Source organism: Accipiter gentilis, chromosome 9, assembly GCF_929443795.1.
Source record: "Accipiter gentilis chromosome 9, bAccGen1.1, whole genome shotgun sequence".
Classification (NCBI taxonomy): domain Eukaryota; kingdom Metazoa; phylum Chordata; class Aves; order Accipitriformes; family Accipitridae; genus Astur; species Astur gentilis.
Window position 1 is genome coordinate 10417765 of NC_064888.1, and position 19233 is coordinate 10436997.

At 44.2% G+C, this 19233-nt stretch overlaps 1 protein-coding gene across 1 annotated transcript in view; it reads right to left on the reverse strand.

Annotated features, from left to right (window-relative positions):
- The window catches only part of BICC1 (BicC family RNA binding protein 1), a 114761-nt gene extending 102882 nt beyond the window's left edge, over positions 1–11879 (reverse strand). The window contains exon 1 of the mRNA XM_049809650.1: positions 11515–11879. Coding sequence (XP_049665607.1) covers positions 11515–11716 — 202 coding nt within the window. The 5' untranslated portion in view covers positions 11717–11879. The remainder of the gene's footprint in view (positions 1–11514) is intronic.
- Positions 11880–19233: the final 7354 nt, after the last annotated feature.

The window sequence follows — 19233 nt, forward strand, 5'->3', positions numbered from 1 at the left end:
TCTCAAGATGCCAAATTTGAAAGACACAGCTGCTGGCAGCTGGCCATTTGGGAGGTAGTCAGAATGACTGGAAATCTCGTGCTTTTTAAATGAATGTCTATTATTTTCTGTCTTTTTCGTGCCAAGTGATACATCTACAAACATTGTTTAAAAAGCCTTCACCCCTGAAAGAAAAGAAACCTAAAGAACAAGTTATCTCCTGTTTGTTCTCTCTCACACTTGCAAGGAAGAGACCTCCAGGAAGGGTACATTGAGCAACAGGTTTTTCTGTGGTTTACAGAGCAGAATCCGAGCGATGACATAATACCGCTGTGCTCCAGTCTATGCTGCGTTAGTAACACCTGTTTTCACAACTTGCTAACGTGCCATCAACAAGAACGCAAAGCTCAGTCGGACACACTGTAAAGCATAGCGTGGAGACCACGAAGTATACCACTTGAACCAGCAAGGCCACTCCAACCCAGTCAGCTCCCAGTGCTTGGCCCCTGAACCTCCAGTTAGTTTATCCAGTTCCTGCAAGTGAACGCTGATGCCTCGGTTGAAGCTCAAGCAGTTAAGAAGCACACACAGTCTAACCGGAGATAGTTATATCCTTGTGCGATGATGATTTTAAAAGTTGTTTGAAGGCAGCAAAGCAGCAGTGCTCAGCGCATTGCCACAGGAGACCTGTATCCCAGTTCGCTCGGCCACGCAGCAGGTCCCCTTCCCTCCAGGGACCACAAGCCAGAGCACCCCCGTCAGGACTGCAGCCTGAGGCCAGCCACCGCGCTCACGCACGCCTCGCACGGATCAAAACAGGCTAAAAGAAGGTGCCTACCGAGACCTGCCCTGGCAGCCGCCATCCGTCCTGGCCACCACCTTCTCAGGGGCTGGGGGATTTGGGCACCAGCGCTCTGCCCAGGCAGGGGCCGCAGCTGAGCCCGCGTCAGCCGGACCCGTCCCCGTCAGACCGCAGAGCTGCGCTCCACCACCCCTGTGTGCCTGCACGCTGCTGCCAGCCACGCGGCGGGGCCACACGCGGCATCTCGCACACCAAACCCTGGGCTGCATCGTTCAGGTTGGTGCAAGCACGTGAAAGACGAAACGTGCTGGGCACTGTCACTTGTTCTCAGTGTTGCTTATCTAGAGCCCCGGCTACCTCAACACCTAAGGCAAACTATCCAAAATACGTCCTTTTCGTAGTCAATACAGAAATATTTAGGGAAATAAGACAGGATACAGCCTTGGCACAAGAGATGATGCAAGGGGGTCCTGGTTTCGGCTGGGATCGTTAATTTTCTTTCTAGTAGCTGATATAGTGTTATGTTTTGGATTCCATATGAGAAGAATGTTGATAACACGCTGATGTTTTCAGTTGCTGCAAAGTAGCGTTTATGTTAAGTCAAGGATTTCTTTTCAGCTTCTCACGCCCAGCCAGCAAGAAGGCTGGAGGGGCACAAGAAGTTGGGAGGGGACACAGCCAAGACAGCTGACCCAAAGTGGCCAAAGGAATATTCCATACCATGCGATGTCATGCCCAGTATATATAAACTGGGGGGACTTGGCCTGGGGGGGGGGGGGGGGGCCAGAAATCACTGCTCAGGAACTAACTGGCCATCGGTCAGCAAGTGGTGAGCAGTTGCATTGTGCATCACTTGTTTTGTATATTCCAATAATAATAATAAAAGGACTGTCATTTTTATTATTTTATTCTTTTCTGTCCTATTAAACGGTCTTTATCTCAACCCATGAGTTCTACTCCCCCCCCCCCCCCCCCCCCCGCATTGTCTCCCCCATCCCACTGGGTGGGGGAGAAGTGAGCGGCTGCGTGGTGCTTAATTGCTGGCTGGGGTTAAACCATGACAAAGGGTTAAGAAAATAAAAATTGGGTATAAGGAAGAAGAGGTAAGCTGCTCCAACATTTTGATCGTCACTGTTCATTGTGAAGCAAAAGTTCCCAGGCAGAGACCAGTGGTCAGCAACTGGCCTGTGAAACTGCATCACAGGAAAAAAATTTGGAAACACTATAAAATGGTAAACAATAACTTGCAAGATGATGAGTAGCCTATATTTAGGGGCCACCATAAAGTGGTAAGTGTCTAAAGAACAGAAGTAACCACACTAAACAAATAGAACAAAAATATAAAAAGTATTAGTGATTTTCTACCTGTTCAAGAGAACCACAGCTTAAAAATGCAAAGGCAACCTAACCTTTTGACCATTCCATCAGTATTTTAAGTTTCACTGACATGACACTAAAAAGCATCAGTAATCAAGCATAAGAAATCTGAACTTAAAAAAATAAATCTAAATCCTACCAGGACTTTTAAAGGCGAGACGTACAGACTAATGTTTTCCAGCAGATGTTTCTCACTGCCCTAGGGAAGGCAAATCAACCCCTATACTCAGTCACAATTTTATCAGCCCTGGAGTACAGTGCAGGCTGCAAAGTGCCATTTTTAATAGCGGTATATGATCAAGCATTTACCTAAAAATTTGTATTTACAGTCTTATTCAATGCATAACATTAATAAATATTATGTTTTAATTTTACAGTCCAATATTAGATTTAGTATTTTAACTCAACAATTTTTAAAATTTAAAATTTGTAATTAAGAATCTTTGTAGTTAAGAATCCTTAAGATTCCTTCGCTCTCCAAAAGAGACACATTAGTGATCTCACTTCAGCAACAAACACTGAAACTGCAAAACTGACAAGTCTCCAGATTTTATGGATTGCTTCCTTTTCAGAAAAAGGACAAAAGTTATAAAATGAAATTTTGTCTCTTGTCCTGTCATTAGGCACCACTGAGAAGAGTCTGGCTCCATCTGCTTATACCCCCTCACACGTATACACAAAATTAATAAGGTCTTCCTTGTGCCTTCTCTTCTCAAGATTAAAGCTGAACAGTCCCAGACGTCTCAGCCTCTCCTCCTACGTCAGATGCTCCATTCCCTCTACTGAGGGCTTTGTGGCCCTTTGCTGGACTTGCTCCGTCCAGCAGAACAATGTCCATGTCTCTTGTACTGGGCAACCCAGGTCTGGACACAGCACTCCTAATGTGTCTTACCAGGGCTGAGTAGCAAGCAAGGATCACCACCCTCAACCTGCTGGCAACACTCTTCCTCATGCAGCCCAGAATGCTGTTGGGCTTCTTAGTCACAAGGCTACACTGCAGGCTTCTGGCCCATGAGGACTCCCAGGTCCTTTTCTGGGATGCTGCTCTCCAGCCAGTTGGCCCAAACCTGTGATGGTGTACGGGGTAATTCCTCCCCTGGTGCAGAACTTCACATTTCCTTTTGTTGAATTCATGACATCGCTGTTGGCCCATTTCTCCAGCCTGTCAAGGTCCCTCCAAACGGCTGCCCTCCATCTTCACATCCCTGACCAGTTTTTCCTTGCTTGCAGGTACAAAGTTCAGCAGAGCACATCTTGTTGTCACCTCCTTGAGCACCTATGTTTGGAAGTCATCATGAATGCACTCCAGAAGCCTCATAGATTGCTTGTGCCCTACTGTGCTGCTCCTCCAGCAGAGAGCAGAGTAGTTAAAGTCCGCCGTTGGGACTGAAGCTTGCAAACACGAGGCAGCTTCCAGTGGTTTGAAGACGACCTCTTCTGTTGCTTCCAACTAATTACACGGTCTGTAGCAGACACTCGTTAACACCACCCAGATTGATCTACCCAATAATCCTGACCCATACTCTCTCAACTGGCTCATCCTCTGCCCCAAGGCACAGCTCCACGCACCCCACTGCTGTCATAAAAGGGCAACACCACCTCCTCAGCATCCCAGCCTGTCAATCCTAAAAAGCCAATATCCAGTCATTGAAAGACATCAGTCCCAAGAGCTATCCCACCACACCTCTGCAATTTCATAGCCCTGCAACTGCATGCAGACCACCAGGTCCACCTGTCCGATATCCATGCTGCCTGCATTAACCTCAGGCAGTTCAGGGAGGTACCCGCTTGTGCGGATTTCCCAGAAAAGGTACAAGAGCTTCTCCTGTAACTGCTCTGCAGGCACATACCTATTGCATGCCCTCCTGATTTCTGTGCTCCGGCTTCTATTACACTAGGGGTACACAGCCAGGATAATGGCTAGGACAGACCAATGTTGCTACGTGGCCATCAACCTCTCCTCATGAAATCTGGTTTGCAGCACAAGAATTAAACACAGTTATGCTACTAGGCAAGTGACTTAACCATTGAGACACCTAGCATTACCTCTGTTCTGTATTTGTTTTAAACCCCCATCCATCACACCCATCTTTTCTTGCATAGACATCAAGAGTTTTCCCCCTGCAGTATCCAAAACTACAGTTTCACATATGAATACGAGAGAACTTGTCGAATACCCAGATTCCTCAGGCTCCGTTATCTACAAAGATAACAGCAGAAAGGATACAGTTCTGTGTTTTCCATGAGGATTAGTTACTCCAATAGCTCCACACCTACAGTGACCTGGCAGAGCACTGCTATCACTCAGTGAGCACACCCTCACAACATCAATGAACCTTTAACAGGAAACAATTTTTTGGAAAATTTTGTATTCCTATTCCAGGAAAGAGGATACCACTATAGACATCTTTATATAAATCAGCTATAAAAATCACCGAAACATGAAGTTACATTGCCCCATGCAATACAGTCATACTGATCTGAACCAGAGACAAGAAAGTCTAGTCAAACAAAAACAGATACTGAACAAAAGTTGCAGATACGTTCAAGGAATGTTTTTAGTTGCTTAAGTCAACATTATTTCAAAAACTACCACTGATTAACAGGTAGCATCTTAAAGAAGAAATCCTTAAATCAAGTACTCATTCCTTTGGCTACAAAAAGTACACACAATTAATAAGCTATCTGAACACCAACTCACATGTAGTCATATTGGTTTTTATGCTCAAAGTTCATGAAAGTCACTACTGAGTCTTCAGAGTAAGGGATATTACTGTAAAAAAAATCAAATTAAAAAATCCATTAGTTCTTCACAGAGCTCTGAAATTAAAGAAAACCAGCATCTTTCATTGTTTGACAGGCATAAAGCCAAGGGCCTGAAATAAGTACTCAAAATAGGACATATTTTCCAATGGAGGTAAAGATTACAATATAACCAACAGGAATGTGCAAGCCAGCAATACTTAACTTAGCAGTTCATGCCAAACCATGATAGTCCGTTGTACTACTTAAAAAACACTGAAACTTGAGAAAGTGGTATTATTACAATTGTTAACAATGGAATGCAAGAACATTTTTAAACTACAAGTCACACAATTTCATTTCATATATTTATTTTTGCAGAAATAGACTATTCAGCACTTTAGGGATTTGAAAAACTGACAAAGAACTTGGGTTTTTTCTTCTGCTACATGCAAGTTAAGCACCAAATGTAAATGCTATTAGAAAGGTTCCAGTTTCCCCACAACTATGTCGTTGTCCAGGTTATGCTGATACATTGCAAGGAACAAAAAAAAAAATCCACCAACAGAAATCTCACAATTTAGTAGAAAAAACATTTTCTTCCTCTAGGAAAAGAAACTGTGTTTAGGACCTACTAAAATAAAGAGCTTGAAAAGGTATTTCAGTAAGAATCTGGTAAAAAGACATACTTCACATCTCAAACCTCCAACAGGGACACGGCAGACTTTAAACATGAGTATAAATCAACAGCACTCTGCTTATTTTAAACTTCAGTTGCAAGCAAGGCACACTAATTATTTGAAGGATCACAGTACAATTAGTTTTATAATAGGGATTTCTGCCATCATCACACACACACAAAAATTCAGAAGAGAGGTAGTAATTCCTGCTTAGCCATTTAAACATAAAAACCCAACATAAATTTAACACAGAGCTTGCCATCCCCACACAGAAACTATCAACAGTTATGATTGCCTATTAAGCAGCTAACTCACTCAAAATCTAGTCGTTCATGTCTTCAAGGGCTTGCCTCTAATAAAACTTGCTTGTAACAAAGTCTCAGCAGAGGCCCAGGTTTCCTAAAACATCTCTATCTTCTTTAGTACATTCAAATACAAGTGTTCCCCAACCCGTCCCCCGTCCCCGCCACTTTGCTTATCACACTTATCAATTTATCATTGTCCGTAGTTGAATCAAACTAGTAGAGAAGTATTAAAAGTACACTGTCCCACATAGTTATGCATTAAGTAGGGAAAATATACTTGTTTAAATACAAGTTTCACCTGATGGATCAGCAAACAAAATAAATTGGTTAACATCCAAGCATCAGAACTAGCCATTGCATAAGTACAGTCTTAGGATCGGGCAACGGCCTCAAGGCTGACCTTTATGCAAAGGAATTAACAATTGATTTTCAGTAGTTTTACAGTAAACTAAGTTTCACCTAAACCATGAAAAATTTATCTAAGTATTTTTGTCACTTCCATCTAAGAAAAATAGGATTTCTTTTGGTGAAAAATTACTAGTTGAGCATTTTTCCAACTCCCCATGACAGGTAAAGAGCACCAAAACTGAGGGAACAGGACAGGGGAATGCTCACTCAATGCTGCAATGGCAGGAAGGAAAGCTACACAAAGGTACTCAAATGAGCTGCTTGTATGGACTATTCACACTAAATTTGAGTTACAGTACTTTTACCCTTACTGCCTGAAAAATAATAAATAATCCTTTATTATTTTTAGAAATCAAGTCTATGGTATGTAAATTAAGATTGACATGATTCCTCTAACTCTGACCTACTCCAGTTGATGTACGGAGGCACCAATGACAGTCACTAAATCAATACAGGGCACTGCTATTTTCCAAGATTCCCATTCAGTATCATCACAACCTGCTCTGTAAGATAAGCTCAACAGCAAACAGGGTGCTTGCAGTGTCGAGTCCTCTTCAGAGTTTCCTAAGCAGGTAGGTCTGTGCTTTTCTTCATGTGTTTGTTTATCAATAGTCAAGTACACGCTGAATTATCTCATTAGAAAAAAAAACATACCACCCATAATGTTTCAGATCCCATAATTAAAATTACCCCAAGTAGTCCACAAACTGAAAGATGATGCATAAAAAACCAAAACAGAACAGAAAAAAACAAAATTCTAACAGGCACATCATTGTTTTTTTAAATTAAGAGCCACATATAATATGCCATGCACACCACTGCTAGAGTTAGACTCTCATTAAAAAAAGAGCGTGGATTTAGTTTTTTACCCAAGTACTGTTGTGTGATACTGCATAATAAAGTCACAAAGTATTTAAGCGTGTGCTGTACATACATCCCATCAAAACCCCCAAAGTCTGCTAAATAACATGACATAGAAAAAGGATTATTTGAAATGCAAGACTGGCATAACACTTTGTAGCCAAGTATAAGACACACCATGCAAGAGAATAAGGTGTTGCTTTTGTTTGTTTGTTGGTTTTGTTTCGTTAAGGTTCATGGCCAATTTAAAGAAGCCTACCAATTGCTGCGACATTAGCTGTCAGATTATACCTTTTGGACAGTTTTTTTTAAGTTTAGTGTTTTGCAGTTTTGTAATAATACTCAGCTGCTATGGTAACAGGCACTCAAACATGCACTAAGTCAGTCATTCCACAGTATTAAGTCACCTGAGCATTCACCAGAATTTAGTGTAGAGCAGCTACAATTAATAGGGCTACTATGAAATACCATCTTCTGTCACTGTTGCAAAGAATAGCTGATCCATTTTATTCAAATTTGCTTCCTGAGGAAAAAAAGTTTATTGTAAAGAGATCTGTTCACCAACAAATTCTGATGAAGACATGCAGTATAAGATAGCTTATACCCCACCATAAAGACTGAGATTTGCTTATGGAACATTATTCCAGTCATCTATGAGCAAATACTAAAACAGTCATACAAAGCAGTTGGACACAACAAGAAAAAAAAATTTTCTTATGTTTAAGGTTTTTACCACAGCTTTTGCATCTTCTGATATTCCAAACAGAAAAAGCAAAGCTCTTGGAGAAGCTCCTACTTATTTAACATATTTATCTTAAGGCTATTCAGAACCAAATTTTGAAACACCAAAAATACTAAAACAATTATTTCAAAGTGGGGAAAAAAAAAAAAAGTACCAGAAGCATCCTTAAATCTACCAAGATTTTCTGACACCTCAATTGAGATTTGGTTTCTGCTTCAGATACAACTGGTAGCAAACTAGCCACGTCAACTCTTTCTTGAAAGCAAGCTACCCAGTGTCTTGCTACAACACTTACTCCAGCTATGGACTCTCTATCTGACAGTAAGGTAATCTAGTTCCCCCCCATGAGCTATCCAGTCTGCTATACCCAGGTGAGTCTCACTCAAGTCACCATCGTCCCCCAAGAAACTATCCAGAAAATATCAAGTGCACAAAAGATAAAAATAACCATGGCAGAAATACATATAAAATTCAGCAACGCAATCACAGAATATAACAGAAGCACCAAGCCAAACACTGAGCTTCTTCATATTCTTTCTACCCTGACTGTTTTTTACATTTCATCATTAGCAAACAACAGATGTTGACTAGCAAAAAAATAAGGGATCCCCAGCTGAGAATAGGAACATTTCCTAACAGATTTCTTCAACAGATACTGTTTCAAACTTGGCTTTAAAGACAACTAAACTAAAGATGACGTATTCTCACTTCCCTATAATCTAAGAAAGCTATGGCAAACACTAGAAGAAATCATAAGTTTTTAAATAATTTAAAAAGTAACTTTCACAAGTGTAAACATGCTCTCTAGCAGCTGGTAAAAGCAAAAGAAGCGCCTTTAAGCATCTAATAGGAACAAGACACTGCATTTACAGCAGCTTGAATTAAAAAAAGGTAAAAAATTGGATAACTTTTGAAAATCAGAAATCTGGTCATCACCACTTAGACTACAGAGATGTTTCCCTTCCACAACGCAATTTCTGCATATTTTAAGAATTTCCATTGAAGGATCTGGTATCAGAAACCATAGGACACATGACCCTATGTATTGTCTAATAGAAGGTAGTTTCTGGAGATGGCACACCGCTTCCTTTCCATTGTTCCCTTCCTACTAGGGGGAGTCAAAGTTTCCACTCCCAGAAGATAGCCACACAAAAAAAAAAGGGGGGGGGGGGGGGGGGCGGACACGGGACAGGACATGTTAAAAAAAACAAAATCAACTTTGGCTTGTCATCAGCAGTATAATTGACTCTGAATTTCTGGGTACCAGTTACAGATCTGGCTTCCTGATGCTCTTTGAGACACCCTGGCAGAGCTACTCAGTGCCTGAGGTATTCTGCTACGAGAAAAGGATAAGTAAAACCTATCTTGTAGGAAGTCAAGAGATGAGATAAAAAACTTGCAAAGTACAGAGAGGAAACTGAAAGCGATGATGTTTAACAAATAGTTCACAGTCTTCTGACAGAAAAAAACTATTATGTTTGCCTCATGTTTCCTAATGAGCAGTTTTTCATTACCAATAAACCAGAAAGTTTAGGTTTTTCACACAAAATCACTTCTTACAAAGTCCAACATGTACTTTTCTTCACAAAAAAGGATAACTAACTGATGCAAAAATTCCTCAAACCATCACCTCAAGCATGTGTATTCTAGACTGGACATACAGCAACCTCTTATCAAAAAGCAGGCAGCATTCTGTTTGCATTTACTTACTGTACTCATATACTTTTTACTACACTCTTACGAGGATAATTAAAAAAAATTAAAAAGGAGCAAACAAAAGAAACCCTCACATTTTGACACTGGCTGCTACTTGATGACACAACCTATACAGTATTTGGATTCTGCTTAGGAGCTTTGTTTACCCTTGCATGCTTACTACCTCAGACAGTAGAAGGAAGGACTGTGTATGGGATGAGATAATGGAAATTTATTTTGGTACTAGAGGAAAATGTTAAGGCAACCTTCAATCTTCATACAGCCCCTTTAACTTTTGACCCTTTTTCCTACCACTTCAATACACAGAAGTACTTTTTCCTTTCAATACTCAGGTGTTCCTGGTTTTAAGACGCTTTTGATGAGCACACCTTTATAAATAGTTGTTGCTCCTTACGAGACTTCTGTTTCTCTGAATTCCTTTCTCTTCATTGCATTACATAATGAGATTTTTCAACTAGCACTAAAGTATTAACTGATTAAAGATTAACTCACCCCCAGGAGAAAGAATCTCAGTTAAAAAAATTCCAATCATTGTAGTCACCTAGTCAAACCGCAGCTCTTCAGTGACCAACCCAACTCACCCACTCCTGCTCCTCTGCTGGCTCCCGCAGCTTCCCATCGCTGGAGGAGGCAAGTGCTCTGACAGGGGACAGTCAGGCATCGAGCACCTACGGTTTCCAGCGAGTGAATGAAATGCCTTCCATGTGACACGCCACATGAACACCAGGGAAATATCCATCAGGGGTTTATTTGTTTTGAAAATGTACACAAATACTTGAGTTACCATGTTAAGTGTAACATTAAATGTTTACAAAACAGTAGTCCCAGTGGAAAGATTACACTTCTCAAAACCACCACCATCTTTCCTTGTTGATCCAAACTTGCCCTGAGATTTGACAACGTTAAGACCTGAAACTCACCTCTCTTCTCACGGGCTCTTCAGATCAGGCAGCAGGGCACACCCCAGGGGAACTACCCCACTCAGCAACATCCTCAGCTGGTTTAAATCTATTTATCTGCTCTTAAGCAACAAAACCAGCAATTGCTACTCCTATACTATTTTGTCAAAAGCTGCCTACGTAACTTCCACTGAGAGTTAGATAATTCAAAACATACTGGGATGAAATACGTAGTCTCAAGGAAGGGAAAAAAAAAAAAAAAAAAAAAAAAAAGAAAGCGGAGCCAAAGGCTGAGCAAGTCCTAAGGCAGCGGCTGCCACCGTCAGCTCTCCCGGAGCGGAGCCGTCCCCCGTCCCCGGGCCGGGACGCCCGGCTTCAGGGGCTGCCTTCCCGCTGCGCGGCGGCCTCGGCTGTTCCTCGAAAGCCGAGAGCCCGGACCATCTTGCCAGAGCGGAGATATTACGTTTTAAAAGAGGCATTTCTGAGAGACTTCGACCTTCAAAGCCGCAGCCTCGCAGCGCGCTGGCTGCCGCCGGTACGGAGGAGCCCCGGCGGGGCCGGGCACCGGCACCACCCGCGACGCCGGGGCCGCCGCGGCCCCAAGCGACATCAGACGACCGAGGGGTGTCCCCGTCACCCGCCCCCAGGCCGCGACGTTCGTCCCCGCTCCGGGGAGGGAACGCGAGGAGCCTCCTCCCCGCGCAGCCCCGGCCCGGGAGGCCACGACGGCGCCCGGGAGCCCAGGACCGGCCCGCGGGGCTCCCGCCGACCCAGGGCCGCGTCCAGCGCCCGGCCGGCCAGCGGCCGCCCCTCTGCGGCGCCGGAGGGGGCTGACAGGAGGATCCCCGGCCCGGCGGGGAAGGAGAAGGCAGGGCAGGGCACGGCATGGCGGGCCGGGCCGGGGACGCGGCCCCCTCGCCTCCCCTCCCGGGCCGCCGCCGCCCCGCGCCCACCCCCCCCCCCCCCCCCCCCGGAGACCGCCGTCGCCTCTCCCCGCCCTCACCTTGGAGCATGGCCTCCAGTTTCTTCCTGTCCACCCGGAATCGCTCCTCGCCCCACTCGGGGCTGTGCAGGGACCGCGGCGGGCCGGCCGAGTCCTCCTCGGAGCCGGGCACGGGCGAGTCGGTGCTGCGCTCGCTGTTGGAGCCCGGGTCGGAGAGCGGCTGCTGCAGGTACCCGCTCAGCGGGTCGCACTGAGCCGCCATGGCGCTGCCGGGCGGACCCCGCCGCCGCTCCGAGCCCCACTCGGCCGCCTCCCCGCGGGACGCTATCTGCCCCCACAGCCGCCCCCCCGGCTCATCCCAGCCGCCGCCGCCGCCTGCCAGAGTCCCGGCCCCGGCGCCGCCGCCTGCGCCCGCCTCTGCCTCCGGCTCCCCGCCGAGTGTGCGCGTCCCCGGGCCGGCGGCGGCGTCCGCGGCTCGGCGGCGCCCCCAGCCCGCCCGCAGCCCGCACAGCATCTCCACCTCCATTGGGCCGCCGCCGGCCCGCCGGGGAGGGGCCGGGGATATCCCCGGCCGCGGCCCGGGAGGAGGGGGCAGCGGCGCGGCGCGGCGGGAGGAGGGAGCGGAGGGAGGGCAGGGGGAGGGGACGGCACGGCACGGCACGGCACGGGACGGGACGGGAGGGGAGGGGAGATGCCGCCCCCAACGGCACCGCCTCCGGGCCGGCGCGGGCCGGGGTCCCCCTCAGCGGGGCTCCGGGGGCGCCGCCGCCGCCGCCACCCGGCCCCCCGCTCGGGGCAGGCCCCGCCGTGAGGTGAGCGGTTGCCCGGGGCGGGGCGGGGGGTGCCGGGCTGCCCGCGGCCCCCTCAGCCGTCCCGCCTCCGCCGCCGGAGGGAGGGGTCGGCGGCGATCGTGAGGCGCCGGGGGAAAGTGCGCGACGGGCAGGGTGGCGGCCCTGGAAAACGGGCCCCAAGTGACACCCCTGCCCCGGGGCGATCCCCCGGAACGCGCCTGTGCCAGCAAGCCGAAGTTTAGCCGGCCCGTCCTGGGAACGCCGTTGGGTTGGCGTGACTGGCCGATCTCCTCATGGCGAGGAGGGCCCCGGCTTTCGGCTCCGCCGTGTTTCTGTACGAAGCTTCGGAAGGACGAAGCGCCTGGTGCCGCGCTGCACCACGAGAAAGCGGGTCGACGCATCCCTCACCTTCCAGGCGTAACTGCGTTAATCCGCACCCCGCGTCCCAGCGCCAGGTGCTGCAGCGGCACAGCTCGTACCGCTTTACAAAGTTTTGGTTCAAGCCCAAAAGCACGCGCTGGCGTAGGGGCAGCCGTCGGCGTGAGCCGGTCACGCTGGTCCAGTTGCACCGGTGCCGTTTCTCTGTTCCTGCAGCCGGACACGCTGCCCGGGAGGCCGATCGCCGCCCGAAGCTTGGCTGCCCAAATCGGGTGGGCGAGGGTGAGGCGTGCACGCCCCTCTCTCTTTGGGTCCCTCCAGTGCCAGCCAGCTTGTTTCTCCTGGATCTGAGAAATCCTTTCTGACAAAAATGTTACGCTCCACATCACACGTTCCGACAAAAGCTTTCTGTTTCAATTGATCACAGTTTTCCAGTGAAAAAGCAGTCTGCTACAAGATGCTCCAGCAGCGCCGTGTCTGGAATCCCACAAGGTATCCTGCCCTGAGACCGTCACTCCTCACCTGTCTTCTCCAGTACTGAACCATCTGCATATTTATGATGGAAACCAGGTTGCTCTATGCGTGCTGGAAAGCAATACAAAAATTACAACTGACTTAAATAATGGTGAACTCACCTCATAGTTAACATCAGCTTGAAGGACCGTGTTAAAATCCATCAGGAGCTGCACTGATACTCCAGCTAGATGGGAACTGCACTGTGTCTGGTTGCAATATGCAGTCATTTTTACAGAGGTTCAGATTTTGGCTTACTGAGCCTTTATGTATTTCCCACTTAGCACCATGACTGCGAATTCTACAACACCCATGGCTTCATTTCTACTGAACTTTATGTGCACAGAGGGAGGCGCTTTTAGCGGAAACGTCTAGCATTCAGTTGTAGTATTTAATTCTCTTGCTGGTCTCACAGCCTCTGTGGATGCTAGCCAGTGGCTTGTAGGCAACACGCTGCTCACAGGATCCTCTGATACTTCTCATGACCATGGAAATAAAACAGCTGAAGTCAAAAACAATAGAACAAAATATGAATATAAGTAATGAAAACCGCACAATCTCCGTTTCTCTCAATAGTTTGCTTGCAGCATGATAATACTTTAGGTGTGCAGGGCAGTCTGAGGAAAGACTGAAAGTGTTTTTCTTCCCAGTTCAGAAGTTTACAGTTATCAGCTGCTTCTTTTTTTTTTTTCAGATGGGAAAGTGAATATTGTCCGTATCAAAACAACCTGAAGTGCAGTGAAGTCGCTGCTTCACCCCAGATCAGCACCAGCTGGAGTTGTCTGTCTTCTAGATGCCAGGACCAGTGAGTTACACAATCCAAACGTTTGGAAGTTATGAGTGTTGACAGCACCCGTTACAGTCCACTTCAGCTACAGGTGCTTAGCACCTCTGAGCCAAACAATTATTTGGGTATTTTCCACTCATAAACTAGTGAGATTTACAGTCAGAGATTCTCAATGTAGGAGGTCCCTTTCCTTGTGTTTTATCAGTTCCTGCAATATAGCCACAGAAACCTTTTTTCTCATCAATTAGCTATGGTGGAACTCAGCAGTATTTTTTTTTCAGCAGCCGTGTAAACGATATAATAAATCAAAAAACTCTTAAAAAATAATGATGTACACAGTTTAGTTTTTATCATTGAAAATAGCCCTTTCATGGTGTGGTTTTAGAGTAAAAGTAAGAAGTAAACTCTTTGATTTCCTATTTAAGTGCATATAAATGGTGAAAAAAAGAAACAGTTTTAGTGATTAGGAGTTATTATTGGTAGCATATATTCAGTAGGGTATCACTTCTGTTGCATAAATGGCATTTTATTTCTCCGGTATATTGCAATGGAAGAATAAAATGTCTGTTACGCAGAAAACTTGAACTAAGTAGAAAACCACATTTTTAATGGCTAAAATAATATTAAATGTGGATACAGTTGGGGAAAATGGGTGGAAGTTGGCAGATAAAAGATCAAATGGCTAGAAAGAACATCAGCTGAAGTTGACTTTGGCATATGTAATTTATGTTGGCCATTTTTCTGTGGCCAGTAGCTTGATCAAAGAAAAGAATAACAGGATCTTTCTCATTTTGGCATACCATGTCTATTTTGCTACATTCTCTCCCTCTTTTTTCATCCTGGTCTCTTTTCCTCACCTCACACACACATAATATCTGCAAATCTCAGAAAAAGCATAACTGAATAGAAAAGCGTTTTATTCTCACACTCAGCCTATATGCAAAGTCTATTGTGTGATATTCGTTGGGGTGGAATAGTTCCTATGACTTTAAAGGAGGTCGTGAATCGGTTGAGCTACGCTAAGAAGTCACATCTCTCTGGGACTGCATAAACCCCCCAAATTGAGAGCGGTATAGGATCTCTCCTGTGAAGAATGTGGGTCTGCCCTTGGGCCTGTGGATGAGAAGTGACAGTCACCACGCAGAGAGCACCATTAGATCGCTTTGGGTCTGCCTTGGTTAGGGCTGCTGCCAAAGCATGAAGCTGATGGCTGGCTATCTCTGCACTCCATGAGTGCAAGATGTAGAAATTAACTATCAATGGAAGAGTGACACAATGTAGCTTATCATTAATACAGCACGGTCTGTATTCCAGAGCTTGTGTTTATGTATTATTCTTGATCTGGAATTTATCTATTTCACAACGCCGTTATGAAGCAAGGGGCTGTTATCTGTATTTTTCTGAGGTGGGAGCCATGTGCAAAAAGACCAGCTCGGAAAACTGCAAAGTGAGGGTGGGGAAAGAAAAGGAGGCATACAGAATCTTTAACAGTCTGTGGTATCTAGAAATGTTTTTCTAGGGAGAGTGCTAAATTTGGTTTTAGTTGTTTGGGGGAGGTTTATTACTGGTGAAAATTCATGCTGGTGGTATTTTGAAAGGCTTTATTGCATTCATCTATTTTGCAGAAGTAAGAGCCTGTAATATTTTGTCTTTCATGATGTTGTGCCATATTCCCCAAGTAGGCCCCATTAACTCCAATTTCTCAGAATAATATAATGTGGCCTATTATGGACTACAGTATTGTGCACTTAAGGCCCACCAGAAAATAAATAAAAGGTCCTCCACAGCTGTTATAAAAACTTTTCCACTCCTAGAAATTCCCAAGATAAATTCTTTTTCTAACCATAAAAGCAGAGGGTTTCTGAAACATCTTTTTAGTTATACTGAATCATGGAACCATAAAAATGATTGAAGGAGATCTCCAAAAGGTCATCTAGTTCATCTCCTAACTATGCCAAGTTCATTCCTGACAGATATTTGTTTATCCACTCCTTTATAATTTCTAATGATGAGGTCTCCATGACCTCTTCAGGAAATTCCTGTGCTTCACTTACCGTCAAGAAGTACTTTTTCCCCTTAATAAGTAACCTGAATTATTCTTGCTGCAACTTAAAGCTATTAGTTCTTGTCCTGTCCGCCATGGACATGGTGAATTGATTATTTCTTCTTTGTACCAAACTTTCGTGCTTGTGAATACTTTTATCAAGCATTGATCAATCCTTAAGTGTTATCTTTATTAAGCTAGTCACTCCTAAGTCTTTCAGCTCATTTTCAGAGGTCATGTTTCTTCTTGTCCTCCAACAAACTGTTCCTACCGTAGTCTACATCCTTCTCGAAACACAAAGCACAAAACAGGAGAGAGTACCCCAGCTGAAGCCTTAACACTACTGAACAGAACTGCATGATCTTATCAGGTGTCTCACAATCTATACTCCTGCTTATTTGTTTCCACATCATACTTATCCTGACTGCATGGCATGACGTTACTGGCTTATGCTTGTATACTATAATCCCTACATCCTTTTCTGAAAAAAAAACTACTGTCTAACTAATTGTTCTTTGTTGTATATTTTTGGTGTTGATTACTCTTGCTCAGCATGATCTCTTGGTCTTGTCTGTATTGAATTTCATCCTGTTTTTCTTAAAGACTGTTTTCCTGATTTTTTAACATCTATTTCTACTAATGCTGTACTTCTGTGGTTTTATTTTTTATGCCTCTAAGAAGCATACTTTCAGTTTCCTCATCCGGATCATCAATGAAAACAGGGAACAGATATGGTCTCAGAATAGAATATCACAGTCCTGTTTGATACATCCTTCCATTCTGACAGTGAAACAATCACAACAAGCCTTTGTGGAGATGCTTATTCACCCAATTTTATGTCATCAACTGACAATTTTTGCTATACTTTAAGGGAATGTTACGGGAAATAGGGTTTAAACTCTGCTGAAGTATGGCCTCTGCTGCTACTCCCCTATCTGCAGGCATTCCTGGTCTATTATAGTAGCACATTGGTCTGATGATAGGATTTATTCTTGTCAGACCTATACTGGCTGTGTATAGATCTCCTTATTAAGTTACCTGTTCCAGTTACCTGTTCCAATTTCTGTGATACTTTTTTCCCCCAGAATATTTCTGGGAGCTGAAGTTAAACTGACTAGGCTAAAATTTCTTGGTTCCTTTCCTGCCTTTTTTGAAGACAGTCACTATACTTGACCTTATCCAGTTTTCTGGTACCTCACCCATCACCAAAGAATTTTAAAGAAAGCTGTTAATGGTTGTAAGAATGAGCAGGGGAATAAATACGGCCTTGGTGAACGTGACAGAAAACCATAGGATCTAGGCTTAAAAGTCTGACTGATCACACACACAAGGTGTTAACATTTGGTAACATTCAATGTGCTGTATAACCTATATATACACTGTTATTTATTATAGCCAGGCAGTTTTAAACATCTTAATCTCTGGAAGACTTTTCAACAGATGGACTTTGTGAACCTTGTCTTTGTTGAAATGTTAGGAGAATTAGAAACAAATGTACGAGACTCAGAAATCCAGGAATTTTCACTCTTGGAAATTGCACTGGCAATTTCTGGCAAGAGTGCAACCTGTCTCTTTTGGATGTCAGAAGCAAAGTAATAAATTCACATTCTAAATCTAATTAGAAAACAACTATAAAGAGAGATTTAAATATTACCAATTAGAAAAAAAATTATATTGCCTAATTTGTAAGGAGAGTAATTAATAAATAATAGCCTGATTTAGAGTGTAGTTAGAGATGGCACTATAAAGAACCAAAAAGACTGAGAACGTGAATACTGCACTGGCAATCTCCTTGTCATGTCAGGTAATATCCTGCACTCCTGTCAAAGGAACTGCATTACGTATCTGTAAACTAGGAAAAATTGTTTTGTAATGTTGTCAGTAAATTAGAATCTAAATACTAAATCCTGAATTTGATAACCATGTTCTTTCCCTACTTAAGAGCAGGAGAAACTCTCTCTCTCTCTTCTTTAGAAGCCACTGGAAAAAAGTCCTCCTGGATTAAGAAAAATTATTCCTGTTCTGAAACTCCCCTCTTGCCACTGTAATCTTCACAGGTGATTTTTAGGTATTTCACATTCTTTCTATTTCACTCAAATAAGTTTAAAGTGGCAGGCAGGAGGAAGTGTCTTTACTAAAGAGGGAGAGGGTATCTAAAGTAATTTCTGATACAACTTTACCACTGAGGGGAGTTAATCCTTCACTTGATGTCAAATATATACTTAAGCTGTTTTCTTTTATATTCCTAAATGAATAGAAATAAAATTGCAGATAGGTTAAAGTGTTTTCTGGAGTCAGGTTCCAAATGGATCAACCGTCTTTATTAATAGTATTCTCATCATTTTTGGTTTGCTAGTGTTTGTACTTGTAGTGTACATTCTTAGCATCCTGCATAGCTAAAATGCTGCGTTTAACAATGATGCATTTTTTAAAATCTATTCTTCCATTTGTATCAACAGATAAGATTTACTATATTATTATAATAGCCCCTCAATTAAGAAAAATTTTCCTTTACACTGCACAGGTACCCTCAGTCAGTTAAGGCTTTCATATTGTGTAAAATGGCTGGTGCAATTCATGCGTTTCCACTTCGGTAGTAAAGGCTAATAGTTGCTGAGATCAGCCTTTGGTTACCTACCAGAAATCAAACAGAAAAATGGGATTTGAGGATTTTTTTGTTTTCTCATGCAAGTCTAATACTTGATTTCATTACTATAAAATTGTTTGCAATTTGTGAGTCACTATTCTGTAAAAAAAAAAAAACCCTAGATAGATTTAGTGATTAAAACATGCTTGCTTTTTATTCCATACAACTACTCATCTGTCAGTCCTCAGTAGCCACACTCTTCCACTGTCAGGGCTCTGAGTGCACTAATAGGCTTTAATTTCCCTGACCAGCCTCACGTGGGGCCCCACCGATGCTGTCCACCCATGGGCCCAGGAGCTCCATTTAGGCTTGGCCCTGAGCCTTCATTCCTTGTTTGAGCTACACTGGAGTTCAGTCTCAAGTCCTGGCTCTGGTTTGGTTGGATGTTGGGTCTGTGTTGCAGGTAGGTGGTTTCCTGTCTCGTCTATTTCTATTCTTGCATGGACTCCCTGGATGTGTCTTGGTAATTTGTTACTGACTCCTATCTGAGACCGTTATTAGAACTTATCATCAGCACTGTCTTCCTCCTGGTCTGTTGAGACAGTGTAGAATTGCATCTGGGTTCTGAGGTACTCTTGTCCTATGCTCCTGGTTCATCTTGCCTTGTGGAGCAGCCCTG